The sequence below is a fragment of the Arvicola amphibius genome, chromosome 14, assembly GCF_903992535.2.
Source record: "Arvicola amphibius chromosome 14, mArvAmp1.2, whole genome shotgun sequence".
Lineage (NCBI taxonomy): Eukaryota > Metazoa > Chordata > Mammalia > Rodentia > Cricetidae > Arvicola > Arvicola amphibius.
This window is the reverse complement of record NC_052060.1, coordinates 10,056,863-10,080,145: the sequence shown is the minus strand read 5'-3', so window position 1 is coordinate 10,080,145 and position 23,283 is coordinate 10,056,863. Positions and strand designations below refer to the sequence as shown.

The 23,283-nt window shown below is 46.3% G+C and overlaps 1 protein-coding gene across 2 annotated transcripts; it reads right to left on the bottom strand.

Annotated features, from left to right (window-relative positions):
* Positions 1-936: 936 nt before the first annotated feature.
* Positions 937-21,976, bottom strand: Hmgcs2 (3-hydroxy-3-methylglutaryl-CoA synthase 2). Of its 2 annotated transcripts, none has more exons than XM_038310952.2 (10): positions 21,816-21,976; positions 11,875-12,329; positions 6,903-7,028; positions 6,324-6,488; positions 5,887-6,052; positions 5,257-5,427; positions 3,035-3,141; positions 2,513-2,638; positions 1,974-2,089; positions 937-1,328 (listed from the first exon to the last, which is right to left on the bottom strand). In XM_038310952.2, exons 1-9 carry the CDS (start codon positions 21,917-21,919, stop codon positions 1,983-1,985), a joined length of 1,527 nt encoding a protein of 508 aa, XP_038166880.1. In that variant the 5' UTR covers positions 21,920-21,976; the 3' UTR covers positions 937-1,328; positions 1,974-1,982. The 2 variants fall into 2 exon arrangements, with proteins under 2 accessions (XP_038166880.1, XP_038166881.1); XM_038310953.2 differs by having other exon boundaries at positions 1,978-2,089.
* Positions 21,977-23,283: the final 1,307 nt, after the last annotated feature.

Sequence of the window (23,283 nt, the reverse complement as noted above, 5' to 3'; positions counted from 1 at the left end):
TTTCTAGTTGTATCCACATGACCCCTGGTAAAGGTAGGCCAGAAACCAAGGATGGGATATAGGGAAGGGGGTCCCAATTGCCAGGACCCTGCAGAGAGCTAGCTCTTTATGGGTTCTGTGTCCCTGTCTTGAACTGGGTGACCACTGACTTTTCTTCCATGCAGACAGCACTGCGGTGACCAAAGAAGGGAGCATGGTTGCTGGCCCAGGGCCCCGTGCTGCATGCTGAGGATGGGGATTAGCTGCTTATCCTGGGTCTTGCCCGGGTTTATTAGTGGCAGCGCCATCACCTTGCTTCTTCTGTGTCCCCGAGGCTCCCCAACTGGCTTCCCTCTACAGAACCTCTCTCCAAAGATTTTTCTGAAAGAAAATGAAGGACTACAACCTCTTGTTTTTTCCTAGCCCTCCCTGGCCCCTTCCTCCTGCCTGTGCTCATTGTTCCCATCCCTAGACCATGCTGCTTTCTGAGGACCCTGGAAAAGCTAAATCCTCTTTACCCAAGGTAGAGGGTATCCTACCTACCTCTGCCTCATCTTGTTGTTGTGTGTATGTGTGTTTTTATAAGATCTCCCTACATAACACAGGCTGGCCTGGCTTTGAACTCACCCTTCCTCAGCCTCCCAAGTGCTAAGATCTGTGTGACCATGCCTGGCCAATCTTATGGGTTTTATGTTTGGTCTAGGTAACACTGACCCACATAGGCCAAGGGGGTTTGATGTACCGAGCACCTGCAGGCCCTACCTGGATATAGTGTCTGTAGGATAGAGAAGTGAGCACGGGGAGCTCCGTGTAACTTTCCTTATTTGCCTGGTATCTGCCGTAGTCCTTGGCAGAATTGGACAAACTTGTGGAGAATTAGCCCGTGAGTGGAAGGGGTGGGGTGAAGGGATGCGTGCCCTGCTCTCTGCGAAGGTCTTGACTTCTAGAAAATGTACATCGTCTCTTCCCTCATTTTTATTGCAATATATTATTTCAGAACAAGATACAAAATTTAGACATTCTCGGGAAACTTTAAGTAATGAGCATAAAATGCAACAGCATCGAAGTCCGATAATGAGCTGTAACCAATGGTGGGGCTGTGTGAATGTGGGAGAAGACGGCTGATCTGCTTCCATGGGGGTCAGCGGTCCCCCTTTCTCCCATATTCTTCTTCACAGGGGAGCTCTGGTCCACAGCAGCATGAGCCAGTGGCAGTGGTGGTCCTTCACCTCAGATCCTATGGGGCTACCGTGTCTATTCATTATTTACAGCTAGCTGTGGGTGGAATTTTATGCCGATACTCTTTGGGCAGCAGCTCAGATCCATTCCCAAGGAACTGTTGTATGAATCTGTAGGGAAGAGAAACAGATTTGGTCACCCCTCACCCTGGGCTCCCCAGCCCCCAGGCCTTGCCCCTTGCCAGAGACAGCTATGCATACAAGACCCCTCCTAACCCCTTCAATGAGATCCTGGTACCCTTGTTGTCTTCCCAGTTCTGAGCCACCATGCCTAGGGAGCCTATGATGCGAGATCAGCGTGGGATGGCCGGAACACTGGCTCCATGGACTGCTATATCAACCTTAATTCTCCACGTCAGCCTAGCTTGGTGCTCTTGATTCAGTGCGAACAGCTCAGGAGCCCTGCTCTGTGTTTTGAGGCATGATGCTGTTAGGCTCTTAGGAAGGAAAGGGCTGATCTGCCTTCTCTCTTGTCTTTTTTTTTTTTTCCGTTCTGATTCTCATTTTAACAATATGCTGCAGTCATCTGTCTGCTTCCTCCTGTGGGCTCTGACTTACCAAGCTTCTAGGAGACTTACTCAAAGAGACCTGACTTTCACAATCCAGATTTCCAAGACAGAGACCCCTCCCACCCATTTTCTGGAGCTCAGTTTGCAACTCCTTATGACCGTCTCTGACGTGATTACAGACTCAGAACTGCGTCTGCTACCCAGAGGAAGACCCCAGGCCTTCGGGCTACGAGCCCGACAAACTCACTCGCCTCCTCTAGACAGGGCGCCGGGCATACTTTCGGCGGTGCATCTCATCTACTCGCTCCAGGTACCAAGTCCCTGGGAAGAGGTTGTTTGTGTCGCCAGGTGGTGAGTAGTTCACTGTGGGACACAGAAGAAGAAGCAGGACTTAGACCAAAGAGAGACGCAGGCGTGCAGTGGAGAGCGCAGTAGTAGGAACGCCCACAGACGCAAGGGAAGCACTCCGGACTGAGCTGCCGGGGGCTGTAAACCACCCCTAGAACACCATGGGGAAGGTAGAATTATATAGAAGAGGAGCCAGAGGAGCCGCCATTTTGGGCCTGGTCCTTGAGGTCTGCATGGCTGTTAGTGACCGTCTGTGAAGATGGCTCAGTTGCTCAAGGTCTCGCCTCATAAGCACATCATAAAAATTGTGACCCTGGCCCATCACATCCTGGAGGTCTGATTGACACCCCCCTCCCCCCCCCCCCCGTACGGTTCCCAGACACTGATGTGCAGTCTGGGGTGAATCGCTCTCTTCTCTCTTCCTGCCTGCCCCCTTACCCTTGTGGAAGAATTGCTCCCTTTGGTTCATTATGTCTGTGAATTCTTCAGGGGACATGCGCTTCCGGGAGTCTAGACGTTTGGGCAGATCTGACACACTAGACACCAGCTTCTCCAGAGGGGAACCTGGGAAGCAGAAGCAATATTAAAACATCCTGTTGTCATTGTTGCTGGTATTAATAGGCAGCCGGGGTTTGGGGGTTGACCCCCCCCCCCCAATGGTGCTTAGGTGCCTGATCTTGGTCACAGCAGTCACACCACAGTCAGCTGGCACTGGCTGTTCCAGGCCCATCAGCTTCCCTTTAGGCAGCCAGCCCATTCCTCAGGACCTGTTGCCTTGTCTAACAGGCTTCCTTGTGTGTCTACCTCTGCTGTCGAGGAAGTGCTCACATGCATTTCACCTTACACAGGACTTTTCTTTGCTCTTAATCCCAGCTTAGCTCTGTTAAGACAGCAGCCTCAGCCGGGGTGAAGCACAGGGTCGTCCGGTTTTGGGAGTGCCTGCTACAAGATGAGACTCACCTGGAGAGGCATCCTTGGCCACTCGGAAAGAAAAGAAACTCGCCGCTAAGCCTGAGCCGTAGGAGAAGGCACCAATCCTGGAGCCAGCCAATTCTTGGGCAGAGTGTCTGCAAGTGGAGAAAAAAATATCCTCATCAGCATTGTAATCTGCACTTCATATAAAGCTTCTGTGTGTCAGCCTTTTCTCACCATTGCCCGCCTCACACAGCTAGAAGTATGCTCCACATGCCCTGCCTTTGGTGGAATCCAGATGTGGGACCAGAAGAAGCTTTGCCAAAACGAGAGCGGCCACAGCCCAAAGCGTGAAGGCAGAACTCAGAGGGCAGAGGCTTCCGGCTATAGCAGATTAGACCAGTGGACTAACCCTCAGGACTCCCAAACTAACAACAATGGTTCAGCTTGTGTGTGCATGTGTGTGTGCATGTGTGTGTGTTGTGGATCTATGAATCTACCCTCTGGGATCACAAATTAACTGCAATCATTTGGCTCTGTGTGTGTGTATGTATGTATGTATGTATGTGTGTGTGTGTGTGTGTGTGTGTGTGTGTGTTAATCTATGTATCTACCCTCTGGGATCACAAATCAATTGCAATCATTTGACTGTGTGTGTGTGTGTGTGTACGTACGTACGTACCTACGTAGCCCAGGCTGACCTTGAACTCTACGGTTCCCCTCCCCAGGTCTCCACAGTTCTGGGAGTACAGGCATTTGCTAGCACACATTCCTATGACCCAGTTTTCTGAGCATCCCCCATCAGTAATTTGATCAAGTTCACCTCTAGGTATCTTTTCTATATAATATGCAGTGTTTCCTTATAAACACCACAGAACAGGAAAAATCAGTACAGGTAACAGCATTTGAGCGCTTTCTGAGCATCGTAACGTTTTACGGTAGTTTTCATGAAAACTGGAAAGCATCCCATAGTCGATCACCCTCCTTACTTTGACCAGTTGTTAATCTCTGCATTGCTCACTAGCCACTGCAAAGAGGCAGGGATGAGAGCTGTACTAATATATGAGCATATGGATAAGTATTTAGAAGAGTGTTTGATACCATGTCTATTTAGCAAAGTAATCGTAGGTTCTCGTGTAGGGCCTAGGGTTCTTGGACAAGTTTGCAATACCAGGCATGAGTTCCCTCCTATGGAGCTGACCTTAAGTCCAATTAGAAAGCTGTTGGTTACTCCAGTAACATTTGGGTCACTATGGCACTGATGGGAATACCTCTCTCTCTCTCTCTCTCTCTCTCTCTCTCTCTCTCTCTCTCTCTGTGTGTGTGTGTGTGTGTGTGTGTGTGTGTGTGTTTCTCTCTCACACACCCCTCAGGGACAATCGCAGAAGAGGAAAAAGAAAGATTGTGAGATCCAGAAGTCAGGTTGGACTGCTGCAGAATCGTGCCTCCTGGACATGTCAGGGCCTTTGCACTCATGAACACGCTGCAACTCTGGCTGCCTACATACGGCCAAGCCCATCAAAATTTCTGCATGGGTAGAGACGGCTCGTGCTGCCTCATCCTTAATTGAAGAGCTCTTGGTAGTTGACGGGTGCTGAGGGAGGGGAGTCGGTTTCTTCAGGGTGTGGCCCTTGGTAGCTTATGCTCCAGCGGATGACCCTGTACCCATACGATATAGGAAGCGCTAACTGGATTCAGTGAGTTATATAAAAATAAAAAAGGTAGCTAAATGGTGGTCCACAGGGAGTTGCAGTATGCGATGGAGGGTGGATTACAATCTAAATACATTTTATACTGTAAGAAATCACCAAAGACTAGAAAGGAACTATGGAAAGCAGCCCATTGTTACAGAGATATTTCACAAGTACAGAAAGCAAGGCTCATACAGGTCCAGGAAGTTGGTTTTCAAGACAAGTGGTAAACAGGCTAGAACCAGTTATGGGGTCTGAAGCCAGCCTCTAATCCACCATGCTGTATTAAGTATGGAGATTTTAAATAGGTGAGATAAAGATACCCCCGCAAGTTCTATTTTCTTCCTGCCTGGGTAAATCTGGCATATTCCCCAGTATACATGTTCTCGCTGGAGAAGTTCAACACAGCTAGCAAACCTGCCCCCCAACCACCTCTGGGACAAGTTCCATCCTCTGTCTCTCCCTTTATTGTAAAAGTCTATCTCTCAACAAACCAAATGTTTCAATGGAAGGGAGCAAGCGTTGGTTGGCCTATCAGCTTACGGATGGGAAGCAGCAGGTGGGAGGGGCAGTACTCACTGGGAGAGAAGGGAGGCCAGGCACCCGTAGAGGGACGAGGTGTACATGTTCCCGTTGTTCGTGGACAGGTAAAGCGAGGCCTTGGTTTTCTTGTTGAATATGTCCAGGGAGGCCTTCAATATTGCCTTGTCTACCTCCTTGTTGGTGTAGGTTTCTTCCAGTTTTAGACCCCTGTGAGGTAGAGCAAGATGTCACATGAGAGTTGACAAGACAAGAAGGCCAGGAACATGGCAGGAGAGAAAAAAGCTCTGAGGTGCATGGTTTTTATTACAAAACTGAAATGTCTGTAGAGCTCAAAGTCACATTCCTGTCGACTGAGACAGCATTTACACACACTTCATTGTGGCATCTACGCACACTTCTATAGTTCATTAGAAAACTAGAAACCAAATCCATAACCATATATCCTACTTGGCTTTCGTTCTTTTTTTAAAATCTTCTCCTCACCTAATACACGCAGAGCCCCTGCAGAGCTGCCCCATCCCTTCCCTCTATTGAAAGAAAGGCTTAGCATCCTTTCTGCTTTGTGGAGGGCTGCCAGCAGCTTCTCATGGAGGGAAGTCCACATCCGAGGTGTGAGGGAGCCTCCTCGCTCATGCCTCCCAAGCCTTCCACTTAAAGAAGACCCACCTGAAGGCCTCCAGCCCCTTGTATAAGTTGTTCTGTGTGTCACCACTGGATGACAGGAAGTCATTGAACATCAGCCGAGCCAGGGATTTCTGGACCATCTTGCAAAAGGGTGTGTGGAAGATCATATATTGCACGTCATCCAGGGTGAAAGGCTGGTTATTTCCAGCTAGAAAAGAAGATGGAGGGGTGAGAGGCGGTGTGACAATGAGCTACGAAGATAGATCCTCCCTCCCGGATGTGACGATGCCCAGAGGCTCAGCTTCCTGAAGGAATGTGTTCCACTCCCAGCAGACTCATGTGTGGCTCTCTCGTTCATTCCTCTACACATTGTCTCACTCCTCCCACAGGCCTTACAAAGTGCTCCCCCCAGGGAAAGATAAAGGAAGACTCTTGGCCATGAGTAGCGGAACCCGCTTTCTGCCCTCCCAACCCCTTACCTTGCTTCCACTGGTTCTGGATTTTCTTGCGGTAGGCTGCGTAGCACCGATCCAAGGCCCGCATGTAGCACTGGATGGAAAGCTTTCCATCCACCAGTGGGTATTCTGAGGCCAAGTTTGGTTTGTAGAAGTCATAGACGTTCTCCATGTGGGTTCCCCTCAGCCCTGCGGAAGGCACAGATGATTTCAGAGACCGCCTCTCACACAGGCCACCTCAAGCAGAAAGGATGAGCGAGACCGTGAGAAAAGAGACTCTTGCTTTGTTCTGCCACCTATGCCGGAATTCTCCAAGCCTGACTTTTATGGCTGAATGTCTTCTTTCACCGCTAGTTTCACCATGGATCCCTACGACCCGCATTTGGCAGGCCCGCTCTATACACTGTCCGCGCCCCCGCCCGGCACGATGAAACCACAGATTCTGGCTTCTCTCTCCGCCTTGAGCAGCTGCTCCCCAGGCCAGATTTTGAGAGAAGAACCACCACCATCCCCCGGCCCTGAGGAGTGTGTGCGACAGTTTGGGATTAGGATCGATGATGTGAATGTACCGCCTGCAGCCTCTTGGGAATGTTTATTACGAACCTTGCTCCAGCACTAGAGGAGCCTTGGGCCCAATCAGCATTGCCACAGCTCCAGCGCCACCTGTCGGCCGGGCGTTGCCATTTGGGTAGACGGCAATATCACCGCAGACCACGAGGGCATAGCGACCTGCAAAGACAGACCGTCAGACGTCACTGCCAAACCTGGAGTAGAGAGGGTCAGCTGTGTGCCGAGCACAGTTTTGTATACTGGTAATAGATGGAACCAGACCTAAAATAAGATAAAATAGCACACATAAACTCTAGTGACACCCACTATCCATTTGCATTTGAAATATAAATTCAGTGCTCAGTGCCCCTATAGTCTCACTATGGAATCCTCACTCACTCAGAATCATATATATGAATTGCATTTAAATTTTTTTTATTTTTTATTTTTATTTTTCGAGACAGGGTTTCTCTGTGGCTTTGGAGCCTGTCCTGGAACTAGCTCTTGTAGACCAGGCTGGCCTCAAACTCAGAGATCCGCCTGCCTCTGCCTCCCAAGTGCTGGGATTAAAGGCGTGCGCCACCACCGCCCGGCTGCATTTAAAATTTTTATGCATTTTTTTGGTTATTCAAGACTAGGTTTCTCTGTGTAACAGTTCTGGCACTCACTTTGTAGACCAGGCTGGCCTCAAGCTCACAGAGATCCACCTGCCTCTGCCTCCCAAGTGCTGGGATTAAAGGCGTGAGCTACCACCTCCCGACTTTTGGTGTAATTTTTAAGTGAATGCATGTTTGCATGTCTACAAGACAGTACAAAAAACATGTGGGAGTCAGAGAGCAACTTGCGTGAGTCAGGTGTCACTACATGGGTTCTGGGGAAGGAACACAGGTCATTAGGCTTGGTTGCAAGCCCCTTTACCCACCGAACCATATTGCTGGCCCCTAGAATTATTTATTTTTTTCAAAATTTTGTTTCTACTTTTAGGTTTAAGCTTTGTTTTTTAGATTTATTTAGTCTATGTGTATAAGTGTTTTGCCTGCATGCATGTGTCTGCACTGTGTGTATGCCTGGTCCCCATAGAGGTCAGAAGAAGTGGTTGAACACTCTGGAAATGGGGTTATAGGTAGTTGTGAGCCTCCATGCGGGGACGGGGAACTGAACCCAGGTCCTCGGCAATAACAAGTGCTCTTAGCTGCGGAGCCATTCATTTTCCCTACCTCTTCGTAGTGTTTTTGAGACATGGTCTCATTGCATACCCCAGGTTGGATCAAATTCAAGATCTTCCTGCCTCGGTAAGTGGCTGATGACAAATTAGAGCCACCATGTCTGGCCAGGATTCCATTTCCAAAGTCACTTAAAGCTCTGTTAACTGGCACTTGTGGAGACAGTTTAGGTTTGTATCAACCAACTTATAGCACCTACGTATTCATGTGTCTGCTAAACCATGGAAGGACAAGGCATCGGGAGGCAGAAGGCTAGGCTAACATGTCTGACTGAAGACACTGCCTCCTGGGAAACTTATCTGGAACATTCAGCTAATGCCATGGTTCTTGACCTGTGGGTCGTGACCCCTTTGCGAACAAATGAACCTAAGACCATTGGAAAACATAGATATTTACATTATGATTCATAACAGTCTAGCAAAATTACAGTTATAAAATAGCAACAAAAATTATCTTATGGTTGGTGTCATCACAACATGAGGAACTGTATTAAAGGGTCACAGCCTTAGGAAGGTTGAGAATTATTGACTTAGGTGATGTGGAATTTGAAATTTAAACCCTGTTCTGACTGGACCCTCTCCCCCTTGCGTTTTGGTACTGCTACGGGTTGAGCCAAGCCTTTGAGCATGCTAGGCAAGCAAGCACTCTCCCACTGAGCCACAACCTAGCGATGGGCTCCTCAAAAAAGGAAGGAATCGAGGTAAGATATTAAACTGTAAGATGAAGTTTTGAGGATCAGGAGGCCAACTCCTTTATGAAGTCCAAGGGCCTCCTCTCACTAGTTATAACAACCCCAAGAGAAAGTATTAGGGTTTTCCTTCACACTGTACATGTGCGCCACTGGAGAATAAAATAACATTTTTGTACGTATCCATTTTTTTCCTCTTAATATGAAAATTTCAGAAACTATATAGAAAAGCACTTAGACATCATTAAGGAAAAGATCTTTAAATTCAACTGTAAAAACCAAATCTCTAGGGAGAGACAAAATCAAAAGACAAACCGAAGAGTATTTTCAATATGTATAACCAACAGAAAACTATTTCCCTTCATTACAAAAGTCTTGTTTAAAAAAGACAATCCATGTCAGGCGGTGGTGGCGCACGCCTTTAATCCCAGCACTCGGGAGGCAGAGGCAGGCGGATCTCTGAGTTCGAGGCCAGCCTGGTCTACAAGAGCTAGCTCCAGGACAGGCTCTAGAAACTACAGGGAAACCCTGTCTCGAAAAACCGAAAAAAAAAAAAAAAGACAATCCGTGTAACAGAAAAATGACAAAAAATATTCATACAGCCTGGAAGAAAATCTTTATCAGCTAAGCTCCAGATAGTAAGCCACTATCAAGAATTTACCAAAAAAATGCAGAAATTATATACCAAGGAAATTAAGCCCCAGTCAACAACTGAGCATATGAACGGAATAGACACTTTTCAAAAACAAGTGGCCAACTGTTGTTTCAAGTGTTCCATATTTCTAGCCATCAGGTAGACTTTGAGATGCCACCTTAGCACCCCAGTCATAATGTCCATCGTCAATAAATCTACCAATAAATGCTGGAGACATTGCGGAGAGAGAGGAACACTTATTCAGTGTTGGCGGGGCTTCAAATTAATACAGCTGCTGTGGAAATAAGTTTGGAGATTTCTCAAAAAGTAAGGACAGAACTAGCATATCAGCTAACTGTTCCGCTCCTGATTGTATATCCAGAGAACTCCACACCCTTCCACAGAGGTATCTGCACCTCACGTCTACTGCTGCATTATTCTCTGTGGCAAAGAAAAGGAATCACCCTAATTGTCCTCAATAGCTGAGTGGATAAAGGAAATTTTTGTATATAAAATAGGACATTATTCAGCCTAAAAGAAAAACAAAATCACGACGTTTGCAGGAAAACGGATGGACTTAAAATGTATAATATTAAACAAGGTCACACAATTTCAGAAAGAAAAAGACACATGTTTTTGCTTGATTGGAAGTGTCACCCGCAACCCCTGGCATTAATAAGTCGTCCAAAGAGTCTGGAATGTTTGGGTAAAAAGTTTCATCCCTAGCCCCTCCCCTTGGAGTTGCCTCAGTCTAGACTCCACAAAGTGTGACCCCTCCCCAGAGTTGCTCAAGACCACTCCCACAGAGTATTTAAACTGTCCCCACAGAGAACAAGCACGTGGTTTCTCAGTCTTCCTTCCCCATCTCCTCTCTGGGGATGGAATGCCAACCCAGAAGTGCTGGCATCCGTTCAACCTGGGCTTTTTCTAATTTGGTTTGATTTAGTCTGATTTGGATTATTGCATCGGTGGAGAGATTTATCGGGATGCAAACCTTTTCAGTTTTCTCTCAGATGTGGAATTTAGTTAATAATATTTGTCTGTATGCAAACAAATGCGCAGAAAAATTCACAGCGTACAAAACGATTGTTCTGCAGCAGATGAAGGACCGAATGCAGGTGCTGGTCATGAGTTAAAAAGAAAATTCTTTTTTTTAGTTCTAACTCCCTCTTGGAGTTTCTGGTTTTGGTAGTGGATACATGCATAAAAATACTTTCAACTGTGGAAGTAGAAAATCTACAGAGTCTGTTCCGAGTGGCTCTTCTAGCTGTAGAGAACTCCATCAAGTTGAATAGCCTTTGAGTCTGGTTAATTTCAGTGTGTGCCTTTGAATGCCAACATTTTTATGATTAAGTTTTTCAAAAATCTATTTTCCTTCCTTTAAAAAAGTCATGCCAAAAGGAAACAAGAGGACAACTCGATAGCATTCTCTCCTTCCTTCTCTTGGGGCCTGGGACTAACTCAGATCACCAGGCTTGGCAGCGAGCACCCTCACCTAAAGAGACATCTTGCCAGCCCCCTCATTTTTATACAGCTCAGTCTCTTTTCTTCTCATGCACGCCCACCCAGCTTTAACTTGGGATCCAGGATCCAAACCCCAGTCCTCCTGCTTGCCCTGCAAGTACTTTAACCATTGAGCCCTCACTGCAGTTCTGGTCTCTTTACTTAAAGCAAAGAATGTTGGGCTGTATATTCCCTAGGATCCATCGCCACATCAGGACCTTAAAATTGATTTTGTAATTAGTATTCACTTTGTTTTTCTGTGCTTTTTGGCCTAGTTTCAAACTCAGTAACTATGGAAACCGCCAAGTCCCCTCACACTCCAGTCAGTACTTCATTCAGTTCTGTCCTCAGCCCTGAAAGGCAGAAAGGCAAACAAGAGCTTGGAGGCTCTGGGAGGTTAATGTGTTGGTTTGACTAAGAATGACCCTATAGATCCATGTATTTGAACGCTTAGTCACCAGGGAGTGGCACTGTTTGAAAGGGTTGGGAGATGTGACCTTTTGGGAGGAGAGAGTCTTTGGGGTGAACTTTGAGGTTACAAAAGCTCCAGCTAGGCCTCAAATCTTTTTTCTTCCTTCTGCCTATAGATCTGGATGTAGAACTCTCAGCTAAATCTCCAGCACCATGTCTGTTTGCATGCCGCCATGCTTCCTGCAATGATGGCAGTGAGCTAAAATCTCTGCAACTCAGACGCAAGACAAGTAACTGAAACAGTGAGACACTGGTCATTTCATTTTCTCCTCTATGATCAGGTGCAGGACTCACGCCACGGGATAATGCACAGAGTAAATGAACGGCCGCACGAACATCTACCTGGATGTTCTCACTGTTTTTGTTGGGCAATAGCAGCAGCTGTAGAAATAAATTGCCTTTCCCTTCCTTCCCAGGATAAAGCCCTCTGGAGAGCTGACAAGCAGAACATAGCGTTCGGCCTCTACTCTAAGAACCCAACTTCTGTAATGTCCCAGAAACACATACCATCCCAGTAGCTGGACTCCATCCAGTTGGCAGCGTTGAAGAGGGAGGCAGTGCCACCATAGCAGGCGTTGGTGGTATCTATGCCCTCAATGTCGGTGTTGCCTGAATCCTGGAAGAGTTCCATGAGCACGGTCTTCACAGCCTTGGATTTGTCAATGATGGTCTCCGTGCCCACTTCCAGGCGGCCCACAGCATCCCACGGCAGCTTCGTGCGCTCCATCAGCCTCTGCACCACTGTCAGACACAGGGAGTTGATGTCCTCCTGGACCGAGCAGAAGCCCATTCGGGTCTGGCCCAAGCCCACTGTATACTTCCCTGCTTCCACATTGTTGAACTTCTCCAGGTCAGTCTGGTCCACGTATTGGGCTGGAAAGTAGACCTCCAGGGCAAGGATGCCCACATCTTTCGGCCAAGTGTCTGTTTTGGCCAGGGGAGCAGGAGGGATCGTGAAAAACCTGTGGTTAAAATAACAGCTGTAAATCCACTAGTGGTCTTTTGACAGTTGCCGCGAAAGCAATAATGGGGTAATTATTTTATTCATGCTTTAATAAGTTTTGAAGCTGTGTTAGCAAGGGAGTAAATATTTAGTAGTTGTATCTGTTGACTTGACCCTTTCATCCTTTAACTCATCCTCAATCCTAATCGCATACCACGCTAGTTCTGTGATCGCTCTTTGCATGGCAGTCTGTCTAGACTCTCAGAGTGTAACGTCAGTGTTGATGATCAAGCCGTCAGGATCTGGGAAGGCCTGGGAGACAAACCTCCAGACACATCTGTGAGGGATCTTTGTGTGAGTAGGTTAGCTTTCAGGCCTGCCTATAGGGGATTATCTTGACGGTTTAATTGAGATGGGAAGGTCCACTGTGGTAACCCACACGTGACTCAGTTTCCATCTGGAGTCTATTTCTGACTTATAAGTCATTGAGTTCAAGCTTGCTTGTTTCACTCTCCTTGAGAACTGTAAAAAAAATGTTTTGATTAAGCCCATGGGAAAGAGCATTTTGCCCATAAAAAAAGAACACATTATCTAACAAGACACAGGCTGGTAAATGCCAGCCTAAGGCACGTCCAGATTAAAAACTGCATGAGCTTTCTCCAAGGACAGCGCGGGGGTGGGGGGGGGTTCTTTGACCGACTGTGTGCCGCTCTTTGTTCTGCCTTCAACGGGTGTAAGAGCAAGTTCTAAAATAAACTCTGGGCTGGTTGGTATTTACCAAACTGACCTCCCAAATCTATCCTGTGTTGTCTGTCTCAATTTCTTTCAACCTCACACCCGCTTCCATGTACCCTGGCTGACTTTGTTGGACCAGGCTCCAACAGCCCACCCTGGAGGAGTGCGGCGCTTTCCCCTGGGTTGGGTCCTAGGCTGTATGAAGAGGAAGAAGCAAGCTGAGCACAACTACTCCGTGTCCTCTGACTCCTGACTGTCTCAGGCTCCTGTCACTGTGACCTCCCCAACCACGGTAAACTGAACCCTAAAACTGTGAACCAAAATAAATGCTTCCTCCCTCAAGTTGCTTCTGTTAGGATATCCTGTCGTAGCAAAAGGAAGAGTAACAAAAAAACAAAAGCCTTTATACCTGTTCTCTGTTTATTATTTTTAACTGCTAAGAGCTTGTTTTGTTTTGTTTACACGTGTGTCTTTTGTTGTTGTTTTGGATTTGAGATTTGTGAGTCAGGGTCTCTCATTTTAACCCAGGCAGGCTAGTTTTTTCTGGATTCTGCTGACTCTATCTCCTAAGTATTGGGATTACAGGGGTGGTGGTTTGAATAAGAATATATGGCTGCCATAGGCTCGTATATTTCAACGCTTGGTCGTTAGGGAGTGACAGTTATTATGTTCTTCAACTCGGAGAATAGTAATAACTGTCATAAAAATACACTTGAGCAGGCAAAAGAGACAGCTTCTGAGCATACAGAAGGCATGCTTTTTAAAAATTAATCCAATGAAAAAAAGCAGAGATGAAAAGGCATGAAGGAAGCCCATGAGACTTAGCAAAGCACCGCGGAGTTAAGACAGGCCTGGCAAAACGGCTCAGCAAGTAGGGACACTTGCTGTCAACCCAGTAGCCTGAATTCAAGACCTAAGATCTACATAGTGGAAGGAGAGAAACAATTCCTCCAGACTGTCCTGTGACCTCCACCCACACACTGTGGCACAGACGCATCCACAGCATACACATATACATGTATATGCGCGTAGTAAATAAATAAATTGAAAAGCATAATATAGAAATTCCAAAAACAGCAAAAGAAATAGCTCAAGTGATATATAAGGAACTGTCCATTAGCTCAACAGCAGATTTCCCAGCAGAAACCATGCAGGATAGTAGAGAAGGGGGTGATATATTCAAAGTTCTGAAAGAAAAGAACTGCCAACCAAGAATATTATATGCAGCAAAGCTATCCTTCAGAGATGAAGAAGAAATGAAGTCTTTCCAAGATAAGAAAAAGCAGGGAATTCATCACTGACCAATAACTTCTAAAAGAATGCTTATGAAAATTCTGTCACTGAGGTGACAGACAATAACTACACTATGAAGACATCTGAAAATGTAGAACTCAATAGCAGAGCAGATACATGTAAAAGAAGAAAGAGAAATCTATCAGAACAAAAAACCATCTAACCACAGTGATAAACATGAAAAGGAAGGAGCACAGGCCATACCAATGGCCAGCAAAACATGTATTAAAAAAAAGAAGACACTCCAATATCCCATCTAAAAGATATAGATTGGCTTTGGACTACAACCAAGTCCTATTGATACACTCTCTACAGTAAACTTATCACTACTGAAGACACACATAAACCAATAGTGACAGGATGGAAAAGATACATAAAAAGAACCCCCAATGCAAACAGGAGTACTTATGCTCATGACAGATAGGATAGACTGTAAATAAAGTCTATAGAAAGAGATGAAGAAGTTGCTGTCTAATGACAAATGGACAGCAAGAGGAATAAATAGATAAATAAATAAATAGTAGATAAAGTCAGCAAGAGGAAATACTTGTAAATACATATACATTCAGTGCATGGGCATGGATTCTATAAAGCAAGACTTCAGACAGAACTGGAAAAACAGATCCTAATATATAACTGGGGATTTTACCACCACCACCACTTTCATCAATAGATAAGATAGATCACTGAGACAGACCGTCAACAAAGGAACCATAGAGTTGACCTGGGCTATAGACCAAACGAATGAAACAAACGTTGGCAGCACATTCCACCTAACAGCTGCTGTTTCTGGACAACAATCTCAATGCAGGTGAAACTGTTACTTTCCAAAGCCCACGAGACACAGCAAAACCAACCCTTAGAAGGAAGCATATGGCAACATGTCTGTGCCAAACAGATTATGAATAAACAACTTAATGATGCAATGTAATAAACAACTTCATGATGCAATACGAGGAACAAGAAAAGTAAGAACCAACTCAGAAGTACGAGAAGGAAAGAAATAACAAGAAGCGGAGCAGAAATAAACAAAATAGAAAATAAAGCAATGAAAGGAACAATGAAATAGAAGTAGTCCTTGAGATAATAAATCACCCTGATAGGCCGTTAGCTTAATTAATCAATTAAGCATGTTGAATACAGAAGCAGCATTGGGACCCATTATCCAGCAAGTCTAGTCAATCAGAAATCTCCATGTTCAGTGAAAGATGCTGTCTCAAAAATTAAAATGGAGAGAGATTGTGGAAGACATCCAGTGTTGACCTCTGACCTCTTTATAAGGTACGTGCACACACACACACACACACACACACACACAAACACATATCCACACATTTACATGTGAGCATTTAAACTCACACACTCACAAATTTTTAAAAAAGAAAAAGAATACTCTTACTATATATATTCTTTTTCTTTTTTAAGTATGTATATGAACAAAGGTGTTAGGTGTTAGGAGACTTGACTTCAAAAGGTGCAAATCTGGGCATTGATGTGCACCCCACCATCCAAGTACACAGGCGGCTGAGACAGGAGGTTGTGTGGAGGAAGCCAGCCTAGGCTACTGAGCAAAGTCCAGTTGGCCAGTTCTTATATAGCAGAACCTTTCTCAGACAAAGCAACAACCACACACTAGGAAGTTATAATAGCTCCAACTACACAGCTCGGAAATAAAGACAGACACATTGACCAACAGAGCAGAGTAAAGAACTCGGAATCAATAGACTCACACTTTTCCTGGTCAGCTGAGTTTCTGCAAAGGCGTCAAGAATACGCCTTGAAGAAATGAACCTCTCCAATGAGTGCTGTTGAGGAAACGAGCTACCCACCCACAGGAGAACAGAGCCCTGACTTTTTCCATACAAAGATAAATTGAAAGTGGGTGAGAGACCCGAATGTAGGACTTAAAATCATGAATCTACTGGAAGGAAATGCAGGACACATGCTAATGTAGGTGGGTAAAGATTCGTCTTGTTTTGATTTGATTTGATTTGAGATGTGATTTCACTATGGAGCCTGGACTGGAGTCACTAGGTTGCTTAGATCAAACTCAAATTCATGATCCTTTCCTTCAGTTTCCCTGCTTTTATATTACTGACCTATCTATTTATGTATGTACTTACTTATGTATGTGTGTGGGCATCAAAGGGCAACTGTGGATGTCCTCTCCTTCCACAATGTGGGCTTTGGGAACTTAGGTCATCAGACTTATCAGCTTTACCTGCCAAACCATCTCGTTAGTCCTTCAAATACTTTTTAAGAACTCCTGTCCTGGATCAAGGCAAATGTGATTATTTAAAATGGAACATACTTCTGAACGGCACAAGGAATGATATGAGAATAAAGATAACCTCCTATGGGAGGAAATTCTTACAATCTGTTCATTTGAAGGGTGCAACTCTCAGGACTGAAACAACTTGACAACAAAAATCCAAATATTTCTGTTTTTAAATAGGCCAACACCTGAATCACGTTTTTTGAGAGAGTATGTACATATAGAGAACAGGTGCAAACACAGGCAACCTCACACCTCAGCAGGGAGATGCGGAGCAAAGGTCCAAGATGGACCTTATAGAGTTAAAACGGCTCTATAAGGATATGAGCAGCCAATGCAGGGAGGGCTGCAGAGAAAGGAAACTCTCAGGGCTGGCGAGATGGCTCAGTGAGGGGAAGGCGCCTTTCCGCCTCTCCCCTGAAGACAGACTGTAAACCCACAGGGCAGTAACACACACGGCAACCCCTGGGAGTTGCCTTCTGACTGCCACATATGTGCCATGACACACACACCTCGCATATCTCTCTCTCTCTCTCTCTCTCTCTCTCTCTCTCTCTCTCTCACACACACACACACACACACACAATTTTTTTTAAAGAAAAGCCTTTCATACAGAGATAATGGGAGCATGAATTGATACAGCCACATGGAAACTGTACAGTTTTACTACCAAAACTCAGAAGAGATCTACCACCTGATCCAAGAATCTCAATACCGGGTACATAGCCAAAGGAACAGAACTGAACAGACAAATTGCATGTCACACCCAGTAGACACTTGCACACTTATTGCATAACCTATTGACCAGAACCACAATAGAGAATCCTTTTGTATTGTCCGCTGACAGATGAATGTGCGTACAAACATATATACATGCTGGAATATGATTTAGCCATGAAGATTAAATTCTGTTGCTGCAGTAACATGGATGGGACATACATTAGGCAGAGAAAGTCAAATATTGCATGTTCTTGCTCACAGGTGGTAGCTAAGACATCAACCTCAAAGCAGTAGCGACTAGAATATTGATACAAAAGCCTGGGGTAGGGTAAGGACAAGGAGAGACAGGGAGAGGACGGCTGCTGTGCACAGGGGTGCAGCTGCATGGGAGAAGTAAGTTTCAGTTTTTGCTTTGCTTTATTCCATGGTGCTGGGACAGAAATGCGGGACATTTGAGGCAAACGCACTGAACCACATCCTCACCCAGAAGTAACTTTCTTTTTTTTTAATAATTTATTTATTTGTATTTTATGTGCATTGGTGTTTTGCCTATATATATATTATGTATGAGGGTATTGAAGCCACTGGAACTAGAACTAAAGTTACAGACAGCTGTGAGCTGCCATGTGGATGCTGGGAATTAAACCCTGAGCCTCTGGAAGAGCAGCCAGTGCTCTTAACCACTGAACCATCTCTCCAGTCCCAGAAGTAACTTTCAGTGCCCTATGATACAGCAGGATCATCATGATTGAGAGTAATTAATTACTTCAAAGTAGTGAGTTGTGTGTGTGTGTGCGCGTGCACACACACACACACACACACACATATGAGCGCTTAAATGTCACACCATACCCATAAGTATGGACAGTTATTGTGACCCTATTAAAAAGAGTACACCCAGCCGGGCGGTGGTGGCGCACGCCTTTAATCCCAGCACTCGGGAGGCAGAGGCAGGCGGATCTCTGAGTTCGAGGCCAGCCTGGTCTACAAGAGCTAGTTCCAGGACAGGCTCTAGAAACTACAGGGAAACCCTGTCTCGAAAAACCAAAAAAAAAAAAAAAAAAAAAAAAAAAAAAAAAAAAAAAAAAAGAGTACACCCAACTACCTGTAGAAAAGCGCAATCCCTTTCTGAGATCGGCTCTGTTACTGTCTCCATCCATTCGAGCTGTTGTGATTCTGATGTTTTATTTTCACATATGGTAAAAGCTCTTGGAATAATCTAGAAACCTTGACTGTCTTTACATGTACCTCTCTCACCGTCTTCCTCTCTCCTCTCTTCTACCACACATGAACACACAGATCCTTTTCCCGCTTGTTGCTGTGTTTGTTTTGTTTTGAGACAAAGGCTCACCACATAGCCCAAGCTGGCCTTGAACTCATGACCTTCTTGCCTTAGCCTCTGGAGTGCTGAGATTGCAAATGTGGGCCAATACACCCAGGTCATTTTTCTACTTTTAAAGGAAGTTTTTCCTTAACTTCCAGTCTGTCTGTTTTCTTATGATTGGGACTTTTCAGTATTTATCAGACAATCCCCATGCAGAGCTGACTCACCAGAGACTGAGGCAGAAACCCTTTGTGCCCACAGAGGGGCAGGCATTTTATAGCTCCTTGTGTAGTGGAGCAGGCCAACCCGTGGGAGCACAGAGGGAGGAGAGATTTTCTTTCTTTCCTGTCTCCCTCCTCTGGTGAAAGTGGGCAGTTTCCCTTCTGAGCTGCAAGCGCCCTTCCTACAGGATCTGAAGCCAGTGCCCTTCTTCACTATAAACTCTAGTGAAGCAATTCCCCAGTGTTTCTTGTCTTAGAAATACTGTCTAGTTGTTGCCTTGGGCACCCGACTTACAAAGTTTTCTCTGTACCACAGAAACTCTGGCTCTTATTGAGTGCCCCTCCCCACCTGCATCTCTGAGGTCCCAAAATTCTCCCATGAAGAGTCACCTTTACAGACCCCAGTGAGACAAAAGAGCATCCTACAGTCAAGAGATACCAAAGCAGAGCGGTTAGCCTCATTGGTCTCTGATGGGAAGAGGGCAGGAGCTAACTTCATTATTTGGTGCCCTCCAAATAACTGGAGTTTGAACTTTCAAATATTTATGAGGGAGCATCCCCAGGACCAGGAGCTAATGGTTAGCTAGTGTTTGGAGCTGCCAGCGTGGCTACTTTCCCTTCAGGTTCGTGCCTCTTTTCTGCCTCATCCGGACTGACTGCCTCCCTCGCTTCTCATAAAGACAAGATCCAGCGAGAAGTTCAGAGAACCAGGAACTCTCCTTATCTTCTTGGTAGAGATTTTTCTGGAGGTGGATTTCAGAGCCTTGGAGATTAAAGTTACTGCACAAAGGCTTCCAGGAGCACCCGGGCACTTGGTTAAGAGTCCCCATCCTGTGCTTTCTCCAAGGATGATAATTGCATTGAATTTAAAGTTGCTTGTTCTTGCTGCCTAGCGCAAGAATCTGCACCAAGCTCTAATTCACTTCATCCTTCCTGCTTCCCTGTGAGTTCACAGCTAACTATCCCATGCTCGGCACCCATGGTCGCCACCCATGCTCAGCATCGTGCAGAGAAGGGTGGTGGTGTGTGAAGGCGTTACACAGAGAAGAGGGCAGGGCAGGAAAGAGCATGGCTATAGTTAAGTTGCCAAAACTAGAGGGGGATGTGGACCATGAAAGGGATACAGGAAAAATCATGTAGGGCAAGGGAAACAGAGACTCTCTGAGTAGGCAAAATAAGGAGAGCTTCGTAGCAGAGGCTAAATCTGAGGTCAACCTTGTTTCCTTTGTTTATGTTTTTCAAATGTTGCCCCCTGGGGGGGGGGATTACATGTGCCACAGTACATGTGTGGCAGTCCGAACACAAATTTCAGGAGTTTGTTCTCTTCCTATGCCATGTACATTCTGGGGACTGAACTTAAGACCTCTTTACCCAAGGAGCCACCTCACCAGCCCCCAAGGTCACTCTTGAGTGATGGAAGAGTGGTTTTTCTGTCAGTGAAGGACTGGACGGGGTGGAGGGGCAGTGGCCACAGTAGGGCTGTGTGAGCAGGCTAGGAAGCCTTCACAGAGGAGAGTGTGTAGGGTAGCAGGGAGATTATGGGTGAGAAACATGGAGACCTGGGCGTTTAATATCGGGGCAGGGAAGCAGATGCTGGGGTGGCAATTATTCTGGGGCGGGCTTAAAAGTGATACTGGTTGTATTAGAGGCGATCTACAGCAAAAATGACCTGGAAGGACATTAGTAGTTCAGGCAGCGAGCATTGGGTTAACCACGAGGCCACCAAAAGGGAAATGTGAACAAGGATTCCAGAGCACGAGCCAAGGAAGCCACAGAGCGTTGATGAGGAAGGAGGCTTGGGCAGTGATCCACTGCTGCTTAGGGAAAGTCTGTGCCAGGTATGGTGGCTGGTGGCACATACCTGTCTGTAATCCCAGTGCTCTGGAGGCAAAGGCAGATGTATCTTTATGAGTTCAAGACCAGCCTTTTCTACATAGTGAGTTCTAGATCAGTCAAGATTTACCTAGTGAGTTTTAGGTCAGTCAAGGCCATATAGAGAGATCCTATCTCAAAAAGGAGGCCATGAATGATCACCCTTATTCAGACCTGAAATTAGTAAATCATGTCTACCACTTCCTCACAGATGCAGAAACAAGCTAGATTCTGAACTGGAATATTCGATTGAAATCCAGGAGTTTTGCAAGGGGTGGGAGAGTCGAGATGATGGCGGGGTCATAAAGAAAAGAAAAAGGTGAAGGGCATTGTCGCCTCTCCTCCACACCTATATCAGGCTCCCTGGAGAGCAGGCAAGGGAAGAAGAGACGAGAGCAAAGGGCTTTCCTAAATATTCCGTGTTCATGAGTATAAGTGAAGGGAAGCCTTGGGACTCTGATCTCAGTGGGCGGCGAGGAAAGGAGAAAATAATTCACGGGCAGCTGGGGACCCAAAGCACGAAGCACAGCTGTATCCCGTTAGATCTGGGCAACCACAAGTACTTGGACCAGACTAAAGGGTGTTTACAAAGAATTGAGGCATGAGTGTTCTTCTTGCACAAGCCCATGTACCCCCTACACACACACACACACACACACACACACACACACACACCCCTTCTATATTTCATCTCATAAAACTGAAGCATGGAGAAACACAGCTTCCTCTTTTTGGTACGTTTTAGGTCTTGCTGCCCCTGAGCTAAAGTGAGCAGTTGAGGTAAGGTTGCAGCCGCGGGTTCCGGAAGAGGTCTGCTGCCTCCTCCAGCTGGCATAGGAACGGATGCTGTTTTTCCTAAAGAACCCACATCAGAGACTTAGATTTGGATGTTTCCAGTTCAACAGCTGGCAGGCACTGTCTAGTAAAGAGACAACAGAGCTCCTTTGAAGCCAACTTGTGTGTTTAGGGCTGAGTGCAAGCCTCACCAGCTTTTGCCGGGGATTCTAGTGATTTCTCTGACAGGTCCTCTGCCTGCTTGTCTGACCCTCAGCGCAGGCGACTCACCTCTGCTGGGCTGCTGAGAGCGGGAGAGCAGGTGTGAGCGAAGCTTCCTGCAACACTCTTCTCACTTGGAGGACCCTCCTGGCTGGAGCCAAAAGCCGCTGCATCGCTAGGGTATCAGCAGAGAGCCAGGAGCAGTCCGGGGACCTTGGGAGAGATGCCCAGCACTTGTGGGCTGGGCTTTATAAGTCTCAGGACTCCAGCCTCCAGAAGCTCCGCCTCAGCTTATCGAGGCCTCTGCCTGCTTTGGGAAAACTGGGCCAAAGGTCTCAGAACCAAGTCAAAGGAAAACATCATCTCTAACATGTACATAGCTGTCCTGCTCCTGGCTGCTTTCTGGCTGGCTGACTCCGAGGCGTCCTTCGTCGTCAGCCTTGTATTTGCCCAGCCATGGAAGCACATGGAAGCGTGATCCTAACAGTCACCCCAACTGGTCTCCCCCTGCCCCTCACTCCCCTGCTGAGTGACTTTTTTTTTGAGTCATGTTCTTTCTAGGTAGCCCAGGCTGGCCTTGAAACTAGAAATCAGTCTTCCTTCCTCAGCCTCCCACAAGTGCTGTGATTACAGGTAAAATCTTTCAATACTGGCTTTTCCAGCAGCCGAGAGTAGGTGTTGTCTCACATGTGAGGGGCTGGCTGGCTTTGATCGGTGGAGCCGGCTATTTTCTTCTTATCTTTATTGCTTATCATATCATATATCACCATAGGCTTACACAGTTCTACATGGCTGTCAAGAGGGCTGCAGCTGGTGCTGGGGGAGAGCTTCAGGGTCCCTCGAAAGGAGATTGTCTTGAAGTTCAGGCTCTCCTAAAAAGGAGGGGTATTAGCGGGAGCCTGGAGACATCAGGGAGGAGAAAGTTCTGCTAAGTTGCAGAACGGGGTCCCACTGTGTCTTTGACCTTGTATACTATGCCTGTGCAGGCAGGTGCACTGCCGTGTGCACGTACCTATGGCTGCATCAGAGACTGACGTCACTTCCTCTACCACTCTCTGCCTTAGGTTTTGAGATGGAGTGTGTCTCTCTGTGAACCCGCAGCTTGCCTGTTGGGTGAGACTGGCTGAGCAAAGAGTCGTTGGGATCTGCCTGCCTCTGCCTCTCCAGAACTGGGGTTCCAGATGTGTGCTTATGCAGAGGTGTCAGGTCCCAAACCCAAGTCCCCCTCCCCAGTGCCTCTGCTACTTAAGACAAAAGTTCCTGCAATCTGAGGTGCTAGGTGAGTGTCTGCCCCACCCTTCTCAGGGCACCAGGTTCTATCCCTCACAATGATCATGTGCTTGCTTAGCAGTTGATGCTGTTAACCCAGATGTCAAATCCAACTCTGTGAGAGAGTCACAAGAACCAGGGTAGTTCTGGTTCATTTATTTTCCTGAAGTCAGAAGCTCTAGATATCTCCTAAATCTGAGCCTCCTAGGTCACCTTTATGTTCTTGTCTCCATACTGCTGAATCCAGCTAGACTGCTCTCAGGCCACT

What these genes read in the sequence shown, in the direction of transcription:
- Hmgcs2 (XM_038310952.2), bottom strand. Translation starts at nt 21,919, where the DNA reads ATGCAGCGGCTTTTGGCTCCAGCCAGGAGGGTCCTCCAAGTGAGAAGA. An exon ending in AAGGGGCTGGAGGCCTTCAG is followed by an intron (nt 5,428 to 5,886) that starts GTGGGTCTTCTT and finishes TCTACCTCACAG; the next exon opens with GGGTCTAAAACTGGAAGAAA. An exon ending in GGAGCAATTCTTCCACAAGG is followed by an intron (nt 2,090 to 2,512) that starts GTAAGGGGGCAG and finishes TGTGTCCCACAG; the next exon opens with TGAACTACTCACCACCTGGC.